Raw genomic sequence first — 15,000 nt, 5'->3', positions numbered from 1 at the left:
GTGTGTGTGTGTGAAAAGGAGAGGTCAGGTGTGTGTGTGTGTGTGTGTGTGTGTGTGTGTGTGTGTGAGAAGGAGAGGTCAGGTGTGTGTGTGTGTGTGTGTGTGTGTGAGAGAAGGAGAGGTCAGGTGTGTGTGTGTGTGTGTGTGTGTGTGTGAGAAGGAGAGGTCAGGTGTGTGTGTGTGTGTGAGAAGGAGAGGTCAGGTGTGTGTGTGTGTGTGTGTGTGTGTGTGTGTGTGAGAAGGAGAGGTCAGGTGTGTGTGTGTGTGTGTGTGTGTGTGTGTGTGTGTGAGAAGGAGAGGTCAGGTGTGTGTGTGTGTGTGTGTGTGTGTGTGTGTGAGAAGGAGAGGTCAGGTGTGTGTGTGTGTGTGTGTGTGAGAAGGAGAGGTCAGGTGTGTGTGTGTGTGTGTGTGTGTGTGTGTGTGTGTGTGTGTGTGTGTGTGTGAGAAGGAGAGGTCAGGTGTGTGTGTGTGTGTGTGTGTGTGTGTGAGAAGGAGAGGTCAGGTGTGTGTGTGTGTGTGTGTGTGTGTGTGAGAAGGAGAGGTCAGGTGTGTGTGTGTGTGTGTGTGTGTGTGTGTGTGTGTGTGTGTGTGTGTGAGAAGGAGAGGTCAGGTGTGTGTGTGTGTGTGTGTAGTGTGTGTGTGTGTGAGAAGGAGAGGTCAGGTGTGTGTGTGTGTGTGTGTGTGTGTGTGTGTGTGTGTGTGTGTGTGTGTGTGTGTGTGTGTGTGAGAAGGAGAGGTCAGGTGTGTGTGTGTGTGTGTGTGTGTGTGTGTGTGTGAGAAGGAGAGGTCAGGTGTGTGTGTGTGTGTGTGTGTGTGTGTGTGTGTGTGTGTGTGTGTGTGTGTGTGTGAGAAGGAGAGGTCAGGTGTGTGTGTGTGTGTGTGTGTGTGAGAGAGAGAGAGAGAGAGAGAGAGAGAGAGAGAGAGAGAGGGGTCAGGTGTGTGTGTGTGTGTGTGTGTGTGTGTGTGTGTGTGTGTGAGAGAAGGAGAGGTCAGGTGTGTGTGTGTGTGTAGTGTGTGTGTGTGTGAGAAGGAGAGGTCAGGTGTGTGTGTGTGTGTGTGTGTGTGTGTGTGTGTGTGTGTGTGTGTGTGTGTGTGAGAAGGAGAGGTCAGGTGTGTGTGTGTGTGTGTGTGTGTGTGTGTGTGTGTGTGAGAAGGAGAGGTCAGGTGTGTGTGTGTGTGTGTGTGTGTGTGTGTGTGTGTGTGTGTGTGTGTGTGTGTGAGAAGGAGAGGTCAGGTGTGTGTGTGTGTGTGTGTGTGTGAGAGAGAGAGAGAGAGAGAGAGAGAGAGAGAGAGAGAGAGAGGGGTCAGGTGTGTGTGTGTGTGTGTGTGTGTGTGTGTGTGTGTGAGAGAGAGAAAGACAGGTCAAGTGTGTGTGTGTGTGTGTCTGTGTGTGTGTGTGAGAGAGGTCAGGTGTGTGTGTGTGTGTGTGTGTGTGTGTGTGAGGTCAGATGTGTGTGTGTGTGTGTGTGTGTGTGTGTGTGTGTGTGTGTGTGTGTGTGTGTGTGTGTGTGAGAAGGAGAGGTCAGGTGTGTGTGTGTGTGTGTGTGTGTGTGAGAAGGAGAGGTCAGGTGTGTGTGTGTGTGTGTGTGTGTGTGTGTGTGTGTGTGTGTGTGTGAGAAGGAGATGTCTGGTGTGTGTGTGTGTGAGAAGGAGAGGTCAGGTGTGTGTGTGTGTGTGTGAGAAGGAGAGGTCAGGTGTGTGTGTGTGTGTGTGTGTGTGTGAGAAGGAGAGGTCAGGTGTGTGTGTGTGTGTGAGAAGGAGAGGTCAGGTGTGTGTGTGTGTGAGAAGGAGAGGTCAGGTGTGTGTGTGTGTGTGTGTGTGTGTGTGAAAAGGAGAGGTCAGGTGTGTGTGTGTGTGTGAGAAGGAGAGGTCAGGTGTGTGTGTGTGTGTGTGTGTGTGTGTGTGTGTGTGTGTGTGTGTGTGTGTGTGTGTGTGTGTGTGTGAGAGAAGGAGAGGTCAGGTGTGTGTGTGTGTGTGTGTGTGTGTGTGTAAGAAGGAGAGGTCAGGTGTGTGTGTGTGTGTGTGTGTGTGTGTGTGTGTGTGTGTGTGTGTGTGAGAAGGAGAGGTCAGGTGTGTGTGTGTGTGTGTGTGTGTGTGAGAAGGAGAGGTCAGGTGTGTGTGTGTGTGTGTGTGTGTGTGTGTGTGTGTGTGAAAAGGAGAGGTCAGGTGTGTGTGTGTGTGTGTGTGTGTGTGTGTGAGAAGGAGAGGTCAGGTGTGTGTGTGTGTGTGTGTGTGTGTGTGTGTGTGAGAGAAGGAGAGGTCAGGTGTGTGTGTGTGTGTGTGTGTGTGTGTGTGTGTGTGTGTGTGTGTGTGTGTGTGTGTGTGAGAAGGAGAGGTCAGGTGTGTGTGTGTGTGTGTGTGTGTGTGTGTGTGTGTGTGTGTGTGTGTGTGAGAAGGAGAGGTCAGGTGTGTGTGTGTGTGTGTGTGTGTGTGTGTGTGTGTGAGAAGGAGAGGTCAGGTGTGTGTGTGTGTGTGTGTGAGAAGGAGAGGTCAGGTGTGTGTGTGTGTGTGTGTGTGTGTGTGTGTGTGTGTGTGTGTGTGTGTGTGTGTGTGTGAGAAGGAGAGGTCAGGTGTGTGTGTGTGTGTGTGTGTGAGAAGGAGAGGTCAGGTGTGTGTGTGTGTGTGTGTGTGTGTGTGTGTGTGTGTGTGTGTGTGTGTGTGTGTGAGAAGGAGAGGTCAGGTGTGTGTGTGTGTGTGTGTGTGTGTGTGTGTGTGTGTGTGTGTGTGTGTGTGTGTGAGAAGGAGAGGTCAGGTGTGTGTGTGTGTGTGTGTGTGTGTGTGTGTGTGTGTGAGAAGGAGAGGTCAGGTGTGTGTGTGTGTGTGTGTGTGTGTGTGTGAGAGAGAGAGAGAGAGAGAGAGAGAGAGAGAGGGGTCAGGTGTGTGTGTGTGTGTGTGTGTGTGTGTGTGTGTGTGTGTGTGTGTGTGTGTGTGTGTGTGTGAGAGAGAGAAAGACAGGTCAAGTGTGTGTGTGTGTGTGTCTGTGTGTGTGTGTGAGAGAGGTCAGGTGTGTGTGTGTGTGTATGTGTGTGTGTGTGAGGTCAGATGTGTGTGTGTGTGTGTGTGTGTGTGTGTGTGTGTGTGTGTGTGTGTGTGAGAGAAGGAGAGGTCAGGTGTGTGTGTGTGTGTGTGTGTGTGTGTGTGTGAGAAGGAGAGGTCAGGTGTGTGTGTGTGTGTGTGTGTGTGTGTGTGTGAGAAGGAGATGTCTGGTGTGTGTGTGTGTGAGAAGGAGAGGTCAGGTGTGTGTGTGTGTGTGTGTGTGTGTGTGTGTGTGTAAGAAGGAGAGGTCAGGTGTGTGTGTGTGTGTGAGAAGGAGAGGTCAGGTGTGTGTGTGTGTGTGAGAAGGAGAGGTCAGGTGTGTGTGTGTGTGTGTGTGTGTGTGTGTGTGTGTGTGTGTGTGTGTGAAAAGGAGAGGTCAGGTGTGTGTGTGTGTGTGTGAGAAGGAGAGGTCAGGTGTGTGTGTGTGTGTGTGTGTGTGTGTGTCTGTGTGTGTGTGTGTGTGTGAGAGAAGGAGAGGTCAGGTGTGTGTGTGTGTGTGTGTGTGTGTGTGTGTAAGAAGGAGAAGTCAGGTGTGTGTGTGTGTGTGTGTGTGTGTGTGTGTGTGTGTGTGTGTGTGTGTGTGAGAAGGAGAGGTCAGGTGTGTGTGTGTGTGTGTGTGTGTGTGTGAGAAGGAGAGGTCAGGTGTGTGTGTGTGTGTGTGTGTGTGTGTGTGTGTGTGAAAAGGAGAGGTCAGGTGTGTGTGTGTGTGTGTGTGTGTGTGTGTGTGTGAGAAGGAGAGGTCAGGTGTGTGTGTGTGTGTGTGTGTGTGTGAGAGAAGGAGAGGTCAGGTGTGTGTGTGTGTGTGTGTGTGTGTGTGTGTGTGTGTGTGTGTGTGTGTGAGAAGGAGAGGTCAGGTGTGTGTGTGTGTGTGTGTGTGTGTGTGTGTGAGAGAAGGAGAGGTCAGGTGTGTGTGTGTGTGTGTGTGTGTGTGAGAAGGAGAGGTCAGGTGTGTGTGTGTGTGTGTGAGAGAAGGAGAGGTCAGGTGTGTGTGTGTGTGTGTGTGTGTGTGTGTGTGTGTGTGTGTGTGTGTGTGTGTGTGTGAGAAGGAGAGGTCAGGTGTGTGTGTGTGTGTGTGTGAGAAGGAGAGGTCAGGTGTGTGTGTGTGTGTGTGTGTGTGTGTGTGTGTGTGTGAGAAGGAGAGGTCAGGTGTGTGTGTGTGTGTGTGTGTGTGTGTGTGAGAAGGAGAGGTCAGGTGTGTGTGTGTGTGTGTGTGTGTGTGAGAAGGAGAGGTCAGGTGTGTGTGTGTGTGTGTGTGTGTGTGTGTGTGTGTGTGTGTGTGTGTGTGTGTGTGTGTGAGAAGGAGAGGTCAGGTGTGTGTGTGTGTGTGTGTGTGTGTGTGTGTGTGAGAAGGAGAGGTCAGGTGTGTGTGTGTGTGTGTGTGTGTGTGTGAGAAGGAGAGGTCAGGTGTGTGTGTGTGTGTGTGTGTGTGTGTGTGTGTGTGTGTGTGTGTGTGTGTGAGAAGGAGAGGTCAGGTGTGTGTGTGTGTGTGTGTGTGTGTGTGTGTGTGAGAAGGAGAGGTCAGGTGTGTGTGTGTGTGTGTGTGTGTGTGTGAGAAGGAGAGGTCAGGTGTGTGTGTGTGTGTGTGTGTGTGTGTGTGTGAGAAGGAGAGGTCAGGTGTGTGTGTGTGTGTGTGTGTGTGTGTGAGAAGGAGAGGTCAGGTGTGTGTGTGTGTGTGTGTGTGTGTGTGTGTGTGTGTGTGTGTGAGAAGGAGAGGTCAGGTGTGTGTGTGTGTGTGTGTGTGTGTGTGTGTGTGAGAAGGAGAGGTCAGGTGTGTGTGTGTGTGTGTGTGTGTGAGAAGGAGAGGTCAGGTGTGTGTGTGTGTGTGTGTGTGTGTGAGAAGGAGAGGTCAGGTGTGTGTGTGTGTGTGTGTGTGTGTGAGAAGGAGAGGTCAGGTGTGTGTGTGTGGGGGGTACTGACTTGGAAGATGTGCGTTTGAGTCTCTCGCTGTCACTGTCCCTGAACTTCTTACTCTGAGTCAACAGTAAATTCTCCTTCTGTACGACTTCCCATGTGTCCAACCTGCTCGCCTTCCTGCCCCGCAGAGCCAACACTGATGGGGGGGGGCATCGTTTATTAAGCAAAAACTGTTTAAAAAACTGTGTTCATTGTGTGTATTGCATGTGTGTATATTAGGGGTGTAACGTTTCGGTACACGGCGTTCAGTTGAGTGCAAATCCAATCGTGTACACGTGCGGAACAGCGCTACACTCAGAGTTCCGTCAGAAACGTGTTAAGTGGCAGACCACACGTCTCCGCTTCACACGTTGAGCGAAGTGTCGCCATTTTTTATTATTATTATTAAAATTAAACACAAACACAACAACGTGTGGGAAAGAAAAAAGAAACGTGAGTCAGCGCAGTGTCACAGTGTTCACTCATTTAAAGTGCACTGGAAACTCTCTGTTTTGCACATGCTCCAAATCTCCAGCACCTTCTGTCTTTCACAGCAGTTTAGTGACACGGATTCAGAGAAAATCCTGACAAGTTCACATACGAGGGAGTGAATAAATGGGGGGAGGAATAGAGGGAGGTGGTAGCTCAGTGGTTACGGCATTGGGCTTTGGATCAGATCACAGGTTCAAATCCCACCACCACCAAGCTGCCACTGCTGGGCCCTTGAGCAAAGCCCTAAAACCCTCCCCTGCTCAGCTGTAAGTCGCTCTGGATAAGGGCGTCTGCCTAATGCCGTAAATGTAAATGCATGATGGAAGGAATAAAGACATTGATTAAAGTCTGCAGTCTAACTAATGTAAACGATTCAAAATGTTCTATTTATTATTCACTTCAATTTTTTTACCAGTATAATCAATTACTCAATTTAATCAATATAATAAATAAAATGTTGCATTAATTTGATTTATTCTATTTTATTTCTACAAAATATTATAAAACAGTTGTATATTATTTAAACCAAGCAGACATTTTATTTAAAATAGTTTTCAAAATGTAAACTGTTGTTGATCACAAATGTTAATAATAAACTGTACTGAACCGTGACTTAAAAACCGATGTGACACCCCAGTGTATACTATACTGTGTGTGTGTGTGTGTGTGTGTGTGTGTGTGTGTGTGTGTGTGTATAGTATGCGTATGTGTATGTGTATAGTGTGTGTGTGTACGTCTCACTGAAGTGTTTGATTTTCCCAGAAGGAACTTTGCGGATGGTTCTCTTGATGAAGAGGCGGAAGTGAGAGAGAATGATGAAGGGCGGAGCCAGGCAGGGACGGGAGTGGTACTCTACTATCAGATTATAACGCTGGAACTTCCAGTGAATGTCACTGTGCTCCTGTACCTTACTGAACGTGTAGCTGCGCACACACACACACACACACACACACACACACACACACACACACACACACACACACACACACACACACACACAAGTTAGATAGGAACACATTGTGTGTGAGGTCAGAACATGCTTCTCTGTACACAATAAAGGTAAAGATTGGACTCAGTCTAACACCTGAACATGGCGATGAGGAGGTTAAGCAGCAGGATGTTGGTGACCAGCAGGTAGATGGACAGCAGGATGAGGACGAGCCAGTTAGCTTCAGACTGAGGACAGGGTTCAGCTCCATGCTGGATCTCAGTCACATTGTGGGTGCAGATCTTCCCGATACGCTTATGAGCTGGACATCAGAAAAATAATTACACATCCAAATTAGTGTTACAACTTAAACATCATACAGAATTAACACACACACACACACACACACACACACACACACACACACACACACACACACACACACCGTCTATTTCATCGAGCGGTATCTGGCCGTAGATGTGCAGGTACGGTCTGTAGAACACTCTGCGGATCACCCAGTACGGCCGCGGGTCGTAGGCGTATATCAGCGCCTGATTGGCCACGCCGTAAGCCAATAGCCAGACTCCCAGGAAGAACAGGAAGAAGAAAACATCCTTCACCTGAGACACAAATAAACGAGGGATGTTCAAGCAATCTTCTCTCCACACACACACACACACACACACATCACTTTGAAGGTGCACTCGTGAAAGAAAAGGTCTGATATTTTAAGAGAATAAGATTTTCATTATCTTTTGTACTTTTCAGGTCTGCCCTCATTTCCAGGTATTTACTTAAAGCTCCACCTCCAATATTTATGGTGGTTTAATCAGAGTTAGCAATACACCTCCATCAGCACAACACGTCTACTAATCATGAAGAAAAGTCTCTTAATTCAATCCTAGAGCACTTTTCATAAAGGACATTGTGTCTCAAAGCAGAAAGTAAGAATTTTTAAATCAAAATTGAACAAGTGAATGATGTGTATTTATCTCTGATGAGCAAACCAGGGGTGACTGAGGAAAAACCCCTTTAGATGTTATGAGGAAGAAACTTTTAGAGAAACCAATTCTGATCTGGGTGACACCAAGAGTGTGATTATAAATCATAAAAAATGACAAACACCAGAGAGAGAGAGAGAAATATCACGAGCAGCAGAGTGTGATTAGGAGGAATAGAGTTCATATATTCAACACCATCTCCTCCATGCCCAAGACTTTAAATAATCCGTGATGGAGAAACAGCAGATGTAGAAGGTTATATGTTAATTTATGAAGACGTGAAGGGGGTGTGGCTAGAACATGAACACATGTACCCAATCCGATGAAAACCAAGCGTTTCAGACTGGCACACTTTCACACTTGGATGTTATCAGCGATCAAATAATAATAAAATCTAAAAGATTGTGGTCATAAACTACGGTTTTCTCACCATTTTGCCGACGATGATGATTTTGGGTCCGAGGTGTTTGTTAACGGCGAAGATGTGAATGAGCCGAAGAGTGAAGACCATGTAGTCCACACACAGCACCGAGCGACCGAACTCATACGACCAGGGGAACATCCTGTAACACACACACATACACACACACACACACACACACACACACACCTCAATATTAAAGTCTTTTCTATAAACAGGATAGTAAAAACTCTTACATTGTGGAAGGACCCCACAACACACACACACACCTGCAAGTGAGACCGAGGATAAAGAGGCAGATGGCTGTGAGATCACACTTGTTCCACATGTCCTGGATGTATAACGCCACACTCTGAGAGAAAGTTCCCCCACCCATGACGAACGACTGTAACAGAGGCGAGACATCATGTGTGTATGTGTGTGTGTGTGTGTGTGTGTGTGTGTGTGTGCGTATGTGTGCGCGTGTGTGCGTACGGTCTCTACCTGTCGAATCTCCTCGCAGACCAGAGTAAACACCCAAAAGTACAAGAGATACTCGATGGGGGCGGGGCCATCCGGAGGCGGAGGTTTAAATTCGACCAATAGGATGTAAGCAAACAGCATGAGGAACAGGAAGTACATTAGGACATTGCCCAGAAACGAGGTGATGGGAGCGAACCAGAACTGCCGCCATCGGTGTATGATGTATGGGTGCTGAGCAGGTGAAACTGGTTTACCTGAAACACAAACACACACACACACAGACACACACACACACGTGTACAGACGTCTCGGTTTAAAGTAAAAAAAAGGGATTCCGAGTCTACTTACGTTTGAAGTCTTTGGTTAAAACAGTGTGTTCCTCCAAGTCCTCGTCTCTATGACACACACACACACACACACACACACACACGTTATTACACACACTTTTGGTTAAATGTTTCTGGTTGAACGTGTGTGAACGTGTTGAAGAGAAGTGGGTTACGGGAGTGTGATGTCATTGAGAGAGCAGACGTGACCTTTGTCTCCATCATTTTGCCTGTCTCCACCATGACCATTATCATCCAGTTTATTATCATCATCCCTGTGAGAGAGAGAGAGAGAGAGAGAGAGAGAGAGAGAGAGAGAGAGAGGGGGGGGGGGGGATAGTGAGGTTTACAGGAGGAAGCAGTTTGGTGATACAGGAAGAGTGAAGTGATGGTTATTACATGTGCTGTGTGATATCAGCCATAGAGAACGCTACGGTGTGAGAGCCCTCCAGACCATCTCCATGTCTATCCTGGTGGTCTCTGAAACACACACAGTGAACATTACAGCTACATACAGAGGAACGTCATATTGAAATAACATCATGATGAAATAGTCACTTTTTACTACACGAGGTGGTTATGGAAAGGTTCCAGCGACGTTCTTCGACAATCATGAACGAACGGTTTCAACATTTTCTTCCTGATCTCTCGTCGTCTGCAGCACCTCAAACATGTCACCAAAATCGTGTCAAACGTCTCTGTGGCAGATTCGCCCAGTTTCACGCAGAATTTCACGTTTACTTTTGAAGTTTGTTCTAACTCGCTGTTCGTGATGAAATCGCAGACGTGGTTACGCACGTGATCAGATCAGATCAGCACCGGTCACACGGCTCCTGATGTACACAGGACCATGTCTTTCAGCACACTGACTTATGAGGGTCGGTGCTCCCTGTGACTGTGCGTGCAGCCTCGTGCTGCCATCTGCTGGTGTGTTACAAAACCAGTCTCGATCTTTTTAATACTACCTCGTAAAAGTTGGACAGAAAGACAGATGGACAGAGTAACAGCAAGAAGAAGGAGAGCGGATGGATATGGGATGGAGAGGTGACAAAGAGGAGTTGAGAAACACGCCTTCTGACCTGAAGGTGATAAAGTTGGTGTAGATGAGTGGAGGAAAGAAGAAGGCAGCGATGAGTTTCCACACTTCGGTGCGGCTGTGCATGTCTCCCCACCAGATCTGAGCCAGCAGAGACTGTAAACACACACACGCGCACACACGCGCGCACACGCACACACACGCGCGCACACACGCGCGCACACACGAGATGTTGAGCTGAAACGTTTAGGACAGAGGTAGTGTGTTAATAATTAGTGGTGAGTTGCTGGGATCTTCTGACCTGCACACCATCGTGGCTGAAGAAAAGTCTGGCTTCTGACGCCGTGGCCATCTGTAGACAGGTAGCTCCGCCCCAAAACGGAGACATCCGTATGAGCAGCGTGAGGGAGCGAGAGTCGTTACTCTGGTAACAGGCGCTAAACATGTCTATAGGATCACACACACACACACACACACAATAAACAATCCATTATACACACATCCTGATATGTTGCGAGTGTTAAAGCAGCAGTATGTGACTTTCAGGGCTGAAACACTGTCCTCCAGAATCTGTTCAAAGGTTACATACTGCAACTTTAATTCAGAGGATCACAGTGTGTAATGTTCATTTATGTGTGTGCGTGTTTTTGTGTGTGTGTGTGTGTGTGTGTGTGTGTGTGTGTGTGTGTGTGGTCTCTCTAACCATTAGCCAGGTTCTCAAACTTCTGAGCCAGGTCCTTCATAGAGAGCTGGTTCTCAGTCTCATTTTCCAGCTTGGACATCTCTCTGAGGATCTTACACACACTGAGCGCGCTCATTACAGGCTCACCCGCCTTACAGAGAGAGAAAGAGAAAGAGAAAGAGAAAGAGAGAGAAAATGTGAGCCATGGCAGGAGGTATAGATGAAGATAAAGATGGATGAAGAAACAATTACCATCTCCCAGAATAAAATGGCCATCTCACTACGGTTCTGCAAGACGGCCCAGATGAGGAGAGAAGACCAGGGGAAGGCAACCTGCTGATGACGATAACCACAATCACCCTGCAGGAGCGTATTCACATACTGAGAGAAAGAAAGAGAGGGAGAGAGAGAGAGACCGGGGGGGGGGGGGGGGGGGGGGAGAGAGACAGATATATGATTAATTGATTGGCTCCTCCTAAAAGGGGTGGGTATAATTATGCAGATTTCAGTGTATAAAACTGGTTTGTGGGCGGAGCCACGGCTGAGCTCAGTTAGTGACATCACTATAAATAAACTCGTGTTTGTGAATAAATCTGTGTTTCTCATTTCTTTTCAGGTGGATGCAGTGATAAGAGAATAAACCTGTTACTGAGTGAGACGCAGTGTGGAGTGTGAACGCGAGCGCTAATGATTCTGTACAAACCTGGTCTGGTCTGGTGTGTGTGTGTGTGTGTGTGTGTGTGTGTGTGTGTGTGTGTGTGTGTGTGTGTGTGTGTGTACCTTCGCCGCTCTCCTCGAGCTCACTCCTGCCTCCAGGCCAAGGGGAATGTAATAAAATGGCTGGCACATACCCCCGAAAATCTCCCCTAACAACCGTGAGATCTGGAACACAGAAGCATCGTTTCTAAAACACAGAACTGCAGCATTGTGTGAAATACAGAGACGTCCTTCACTGAGTGACCCCTGACCTCGAACAGGCAGAGCCCACGGCCGCCCGAAAGCCCCGTCACAGGAGTCTTCAGGGACTTGAAGTTCCCATCAGTGGAGTCGGGGGAGCAGGTCTGAGAGGAGGCCAGGTGGTGTCTCTCTCTCATTAAGCCCTGCAGCAGAGAGTAGACCAGAGTGCTGTTGGAGAGAGACTGGTACAGGTTCTCCAAACGCTCATAGGTCAGGTACTCCAGAATGTTCAGACCGTTCTCCGTGAAGAGACGAACAAACTGAGGCTTATCGTTCACCAACGCGTCCGTCATGGAGTCCTCCAGGTCGCTATACTGTGTGTGAACACAGAAGACATATGGAGCATCGGTTTCACTACAAATAATATGCTCATTTATTGGCACCCAAACAAATGCAGGTAAAGAAAAAAGAGAAAAGAATAGAGAGCATTATAGACGATTATCTTGTCGACTTTCATCTTCACTGTAAACTCCTGGCAGAGGCAACCAGGCCTTAGTTTGATAGTGATTCATGATGGTCCAATATTTCTGGACTTCACATCAAAAAATAAAAGTACACAAGATTTTTTATTAACACATCTACGTTAGTTTCTATTAGGGCTGTCAATCGAGTAAAAAAATGAGTTAACATTTGATATATTTTGCAACTTAATCGAACATTTGTATCTGTTCTAAATGTACCTTAAATTAAATACTTTTCCATTGTTTAATACTCTAATCAACATGAACAAATATTGATGTTTTATGCAAATGTAAAACACAATATTTACAATATTCTTGTAAATGTTTTAAAGTAATGAAGGTGTTTTAAATCACGTAAATCCTCAGGACACCAAACGGGACTTGTGCCTTGTTTCCACACGGACGGTTTTAATTGCCGGATGTGTGCATCATGGTGGATTTTGGTGCTGATTTGGCGCATCAGTAAAACAAATGTTTAGTAATTAAATAAAAAAAAAATTTGTTGGTGGAGTTTATTACTTTTAATTTATATCTGAGTAATAAAAGGACTTCGTAAATAAATGTGTGTTGCGTTACAGGTTTTAATTTTGTCACTTTTATATCTATTTATTTCTAATTTTTTATAAAAATGGTAAAAGCAATCAGATAACACAAATACAATAGAAAATACAAATAATTACACTTTAATAAAACGAGTGTCGTTAATATGAAGAAGGTTCATTTTGACAGTCGTAGTTCCTACACATGATTTACTTTTCCATTCGTTTCCTGTGTTCAACATGAAATTTGGTTTTAATGACAACATTTTTGTGTGTATATACAAAAGACTTTAACAAGGGCATAAATTAGAGATTTTTTGTATTGATAGTTTGTTGTCTGAATGCGTGTATGTTTGGATCGGATGTGTAAATGCACCAGCAGTTACTCGGACCTTCCACTGGATGTCGCCGTTGAACAGCTCGCTCTTCGCAATGTCCACTCTGTTCCAGGCCACAGCCAACTTCAGCTCCTCTGTGTACTCACTGGAGTTACTGCTCACCTGCTTACTGGCTACACAAACACACACACACACACACACACAGGCTTTTATATTGTTCATGACAAAGAGAACAATTTAAAGCACGCAACAGACAAAGCACGTCTAGACAGAGACACAATAACATTATCGTTATCATCCATTAGCGTTGTGCTGTTAGCTTAGTAGATGCTATGAAACTTGAAGCTCGTGTTGCTCAGGTGCACCACCAGGACTCTCGATTACATCTACATTTTTGCCATTTGGCAGACGCCCATATCCAGATCGATCTCATTCATACAACTGAGCAGCTCTGGAGTAAAGGGCCTTGCTCAGGGGCCCAGCAATGATAGCTTGGTGCGGCTGGGATTTGAACTCATGACCATGGGATCCAAAATCCAACGCCCCTACGACTAAGCTACCACCTCCCCTTTGAATCATCTCTGAGATGATACTAGATGACTGGACTCATTTAATAATGTAGGTATGATTTGGAAAGACACACTCCTGTCACCCAACAAGAAAAAAACAAGCAATGAGGTTCGTAATGATCTGAAGAACGCTACAAGAACATTTAGCTGCACCTCAAAAACCTCTATTATCCTTAAACGGAAGATGTTTGCTCCGTTTCAGCTCTAAGAAGATTCTTGCTGCTTCAATTAGGGAGAAAAAGGAACGGCTAAAGATGAGACCAAGAACCTGATGGTCACTCAGGTGGAGCTCCAGAGATCATGTTTAGAGATGTGAGAAACATGGAGAAAGACAGTCATCAACTCCACTGATCTGGGCTTTATGGAAGAGGAACAAGATGAACGTCTGTCCACAGTACAGGACACGTGAAAGCACTCGCTTGGATCCGTTCACAGATCAGTAACAATATTAGTAACCAGAACATAAGAAAAAGTGAAAAAAATGAAGTCAGAATAATTTCTGATTACAGTGAATCAGCGTTTACAGATCAGTGACATTTGCAACTCAAATCACGTGGTCACATGACCCAAGGACACCCAGACATGAGCTCACCTCCCACTAGCGATTTGAGGATGACTGTGTCGAAATCATCAGGCGTGTCCTGTTCTCCATGAAACACCGTAATCAGAGATCTGTTCTGGTAGATGCTCAGAGACTGCAGACACGCAAACACAGACACACAGACATACAGACAGAGACACAGACATACAGACAGTGAGAGACACAGACACAGACAGACAAAGACAGTCAGTGCAACAGATACAGACAGACAGACAGACAGACAGACAGACAGACAGACAGACAGACAGACAGACAGACAGACAGACAGAGAGTAACAGACAGACAGACAGACAGACAGACAGACAGACAGACAGACAGACAGAAAGTAACAGATACATACAGACAGACAGACAGACAGACAGACAGACAGACAGACAGACAGACAGACAGACAGACAGACAGAGAGTAACAGACACAGACAGACAGACAGAAAGTAACAGATACAGACAGACAGACAGACAGACAGACAGACAGACAAAGACAGTCAGAGAAACAGAGACAGACAGACGGAGAAAGACATATTTTGTTAATGAACGTTCTTGTGATTTATTTGTTTACAATCTGTTCCACAGGAGGAAAGAAGTTTTTTTCTCTCACCTGGTCCACCATCTTCTCCAGCAATTTCTCAGTGGGGAAATATTTCTTGATGATCTCTCTCACTTGATCTCGGATTTCCGAGTTGGGACTGTCTCTGCCCTCCCCTTCTACAGGGGACACTGCTCGGTTCAGCTCACTCAATAACTCTGAGATCATGTCGGCTGCAGGACCTGAACCATTTAACACTAACCAGGGTGTGGATGCCTTCAGAGACACGTCCATCCTCTGAGCACAGACACAAACCTTCCTTAGACACAGCATGGAGACTCATACAGATTAATCAAGACAGGAAGAGAGACATACAGACATATATTCAGAGAATCCACACTGACAGACAGATACAGAGACAGATACAGAGACAGACAGACAAATTTACATAGAGACAGACATAACAGAAAGCTATAGATGGACAAAAACAGATAGATGGATGGAGACAAACAAAACAAACCGATAGACAGAGAGACAAACATACACAGAGACAGACAGACAAACAGTGAGACAAATGGACAGACATTCAGGAAGACATCAGAGACAGGCAGCCAATCAGGACAAAATACAGACAGACAGACAGGCAGACAAACAGACAGGCAGACAGGCAGACAGACTAAAACTCAGTAAGGGAGAAGATTAAAGAGAATTTCTGGAACATGTTTGTGGATAA

General features: G+C 46.4%; 2 protein-coding genes and 1 long non-coding RNA gene across 5 annotated transcripts in view; 1 reads left to right on the top strand and 2 right to left on the bottom strand.

Moving 5' to 3' along the window:
* LOC310740256 overlaps nucleotides 1-5,103 on the top strand; it is a 12,117-nt gene extending 7,014 nt beyond the window's left edge. The window contains exon 2 of the long non-coding RNA XR_014537607.1: nucleotides 4,929-5,103. This is a non-coding gene — a long non-coding RNA (uncharacterized lncRNA). The remainder of the gene's footprint in view (nucleotides 1-4,928) is intronic.
* hsd3b7 (hydroxy-delta-5-steroid dehydrogenase, 3 beta- and steroid delta-isomerase) overlaps nucleotides 1-15,000 on the bottom strand; it is a 327,842-nt gene that overhangs the window by 285,084 nt on the left and 27,758 nt on the right. The window lies entirely within an intron of this gene.
* Nucleotides 1-15,000, bottom strand: part of trpm4a (transient receptor potential cation channel, subfamily M, member 4a) — a 57,647-nt gene that overhangs the window by 19,075 nt on the left and 23,572 nt on the right. For 2 of the 3 annotated variants that reach the window (XM_083566727.1, XM_083566728.1), the window contains exons 8-26: nucleotides 14,340-14,564; nucleotides 13,734-13,836; nucleotides 12,627-12,745; nucleotides 11,246-11,548; nucleotides 11,058-11,159; nucleotides 10,530-10,658; nucleotides 10,299-10,428; nucleotides 9,897-10,042; nucleotides 9,639-9,751; nucleotides 8,959-9,039; nucleotides 8,736-8,834; nucleotides 8,582-8,628; nucleotides 8,255-8,487; nucleotides 8,041-8,156; nucleotides 7,781-7,913; nucleotides 6,795-6,969; nucleotides 6,506-6,671; nucleotides 6,163-6,344; nucleotides 4,954-5,086 (exon numbers count right to left, since the gene is read on the bottom strand). In XM_083566727.1, coding sequence (XP_083422853.1) covers nucleotides 4,954-5,086; nucleotides 6,163-6,344; nucleotides 6,506-6,671; nucleotides 6,795-6,969; nucleotides 7,781-7,913; nucleotides 8,041-8,156; nucleotides 8,255-8,487; nucleotides 8,582-8,628; nucleotides 8,736-8,834; nucleotides 8,959-9,039; nucleotides 9,639-9,751; nucleotides 9,897-10,042; nucleotides 10,299-10,428; nucleotides 10,530-10,658; nucleotides 11,058-11,159; nucleotides 11,246-11,548; nucleotides 12,627-12,745; nucleotides 13,734-13,836; nucleotides 14,340-14,564 — 2,735 coding nt within the window. The remainder of the gene's footprint in view (nucleotides 1-4,953; nucleotides 5,087-6,162; nucleotides 6,345-6,505; nucleotides 6,672-6,794; nucleotides 6,970-7,780; nucleotides 7,914-8,040; nucleotides 8,157-8,254; nucleotides 8,488-8,581; nucleotides 8,629-8,735; nucleotides 8,835-8,958; nucleotides 9,040-9,638; nucleotides 9,752-9,896; nucleotides 10,043-10,298; nucleotides 10,429-10,529; nucleotides 10,659-11,057; nucleotides 11,160-11,245; nucleotides 11,549-12,626; nucleotides 12,746-13,733; nucleotides 13,837-14,339; nucleotides 14,565-15,000) is intronic. The other variant, XM_083566729.1, reaches the window with a different exon arrangement.

The sequence above is a fragment of the Silurus aristotelis genome, assembly GCF_946808225.1.
Source record: "Silurus aristotelis genome assembly, chromosome: 17".
Taxonomy (NCBI): Eukaryota; Metazoa; Chordata; class Actinopteri; order Siluriformes; family Siluridae; genus Silurus; species Silurus aristotelis.
The sequence above is the reverse complement of the archived record's forward strand: the minus strand, read 5'-3'. Positions and strand labels throughout refer to the sequence as shown.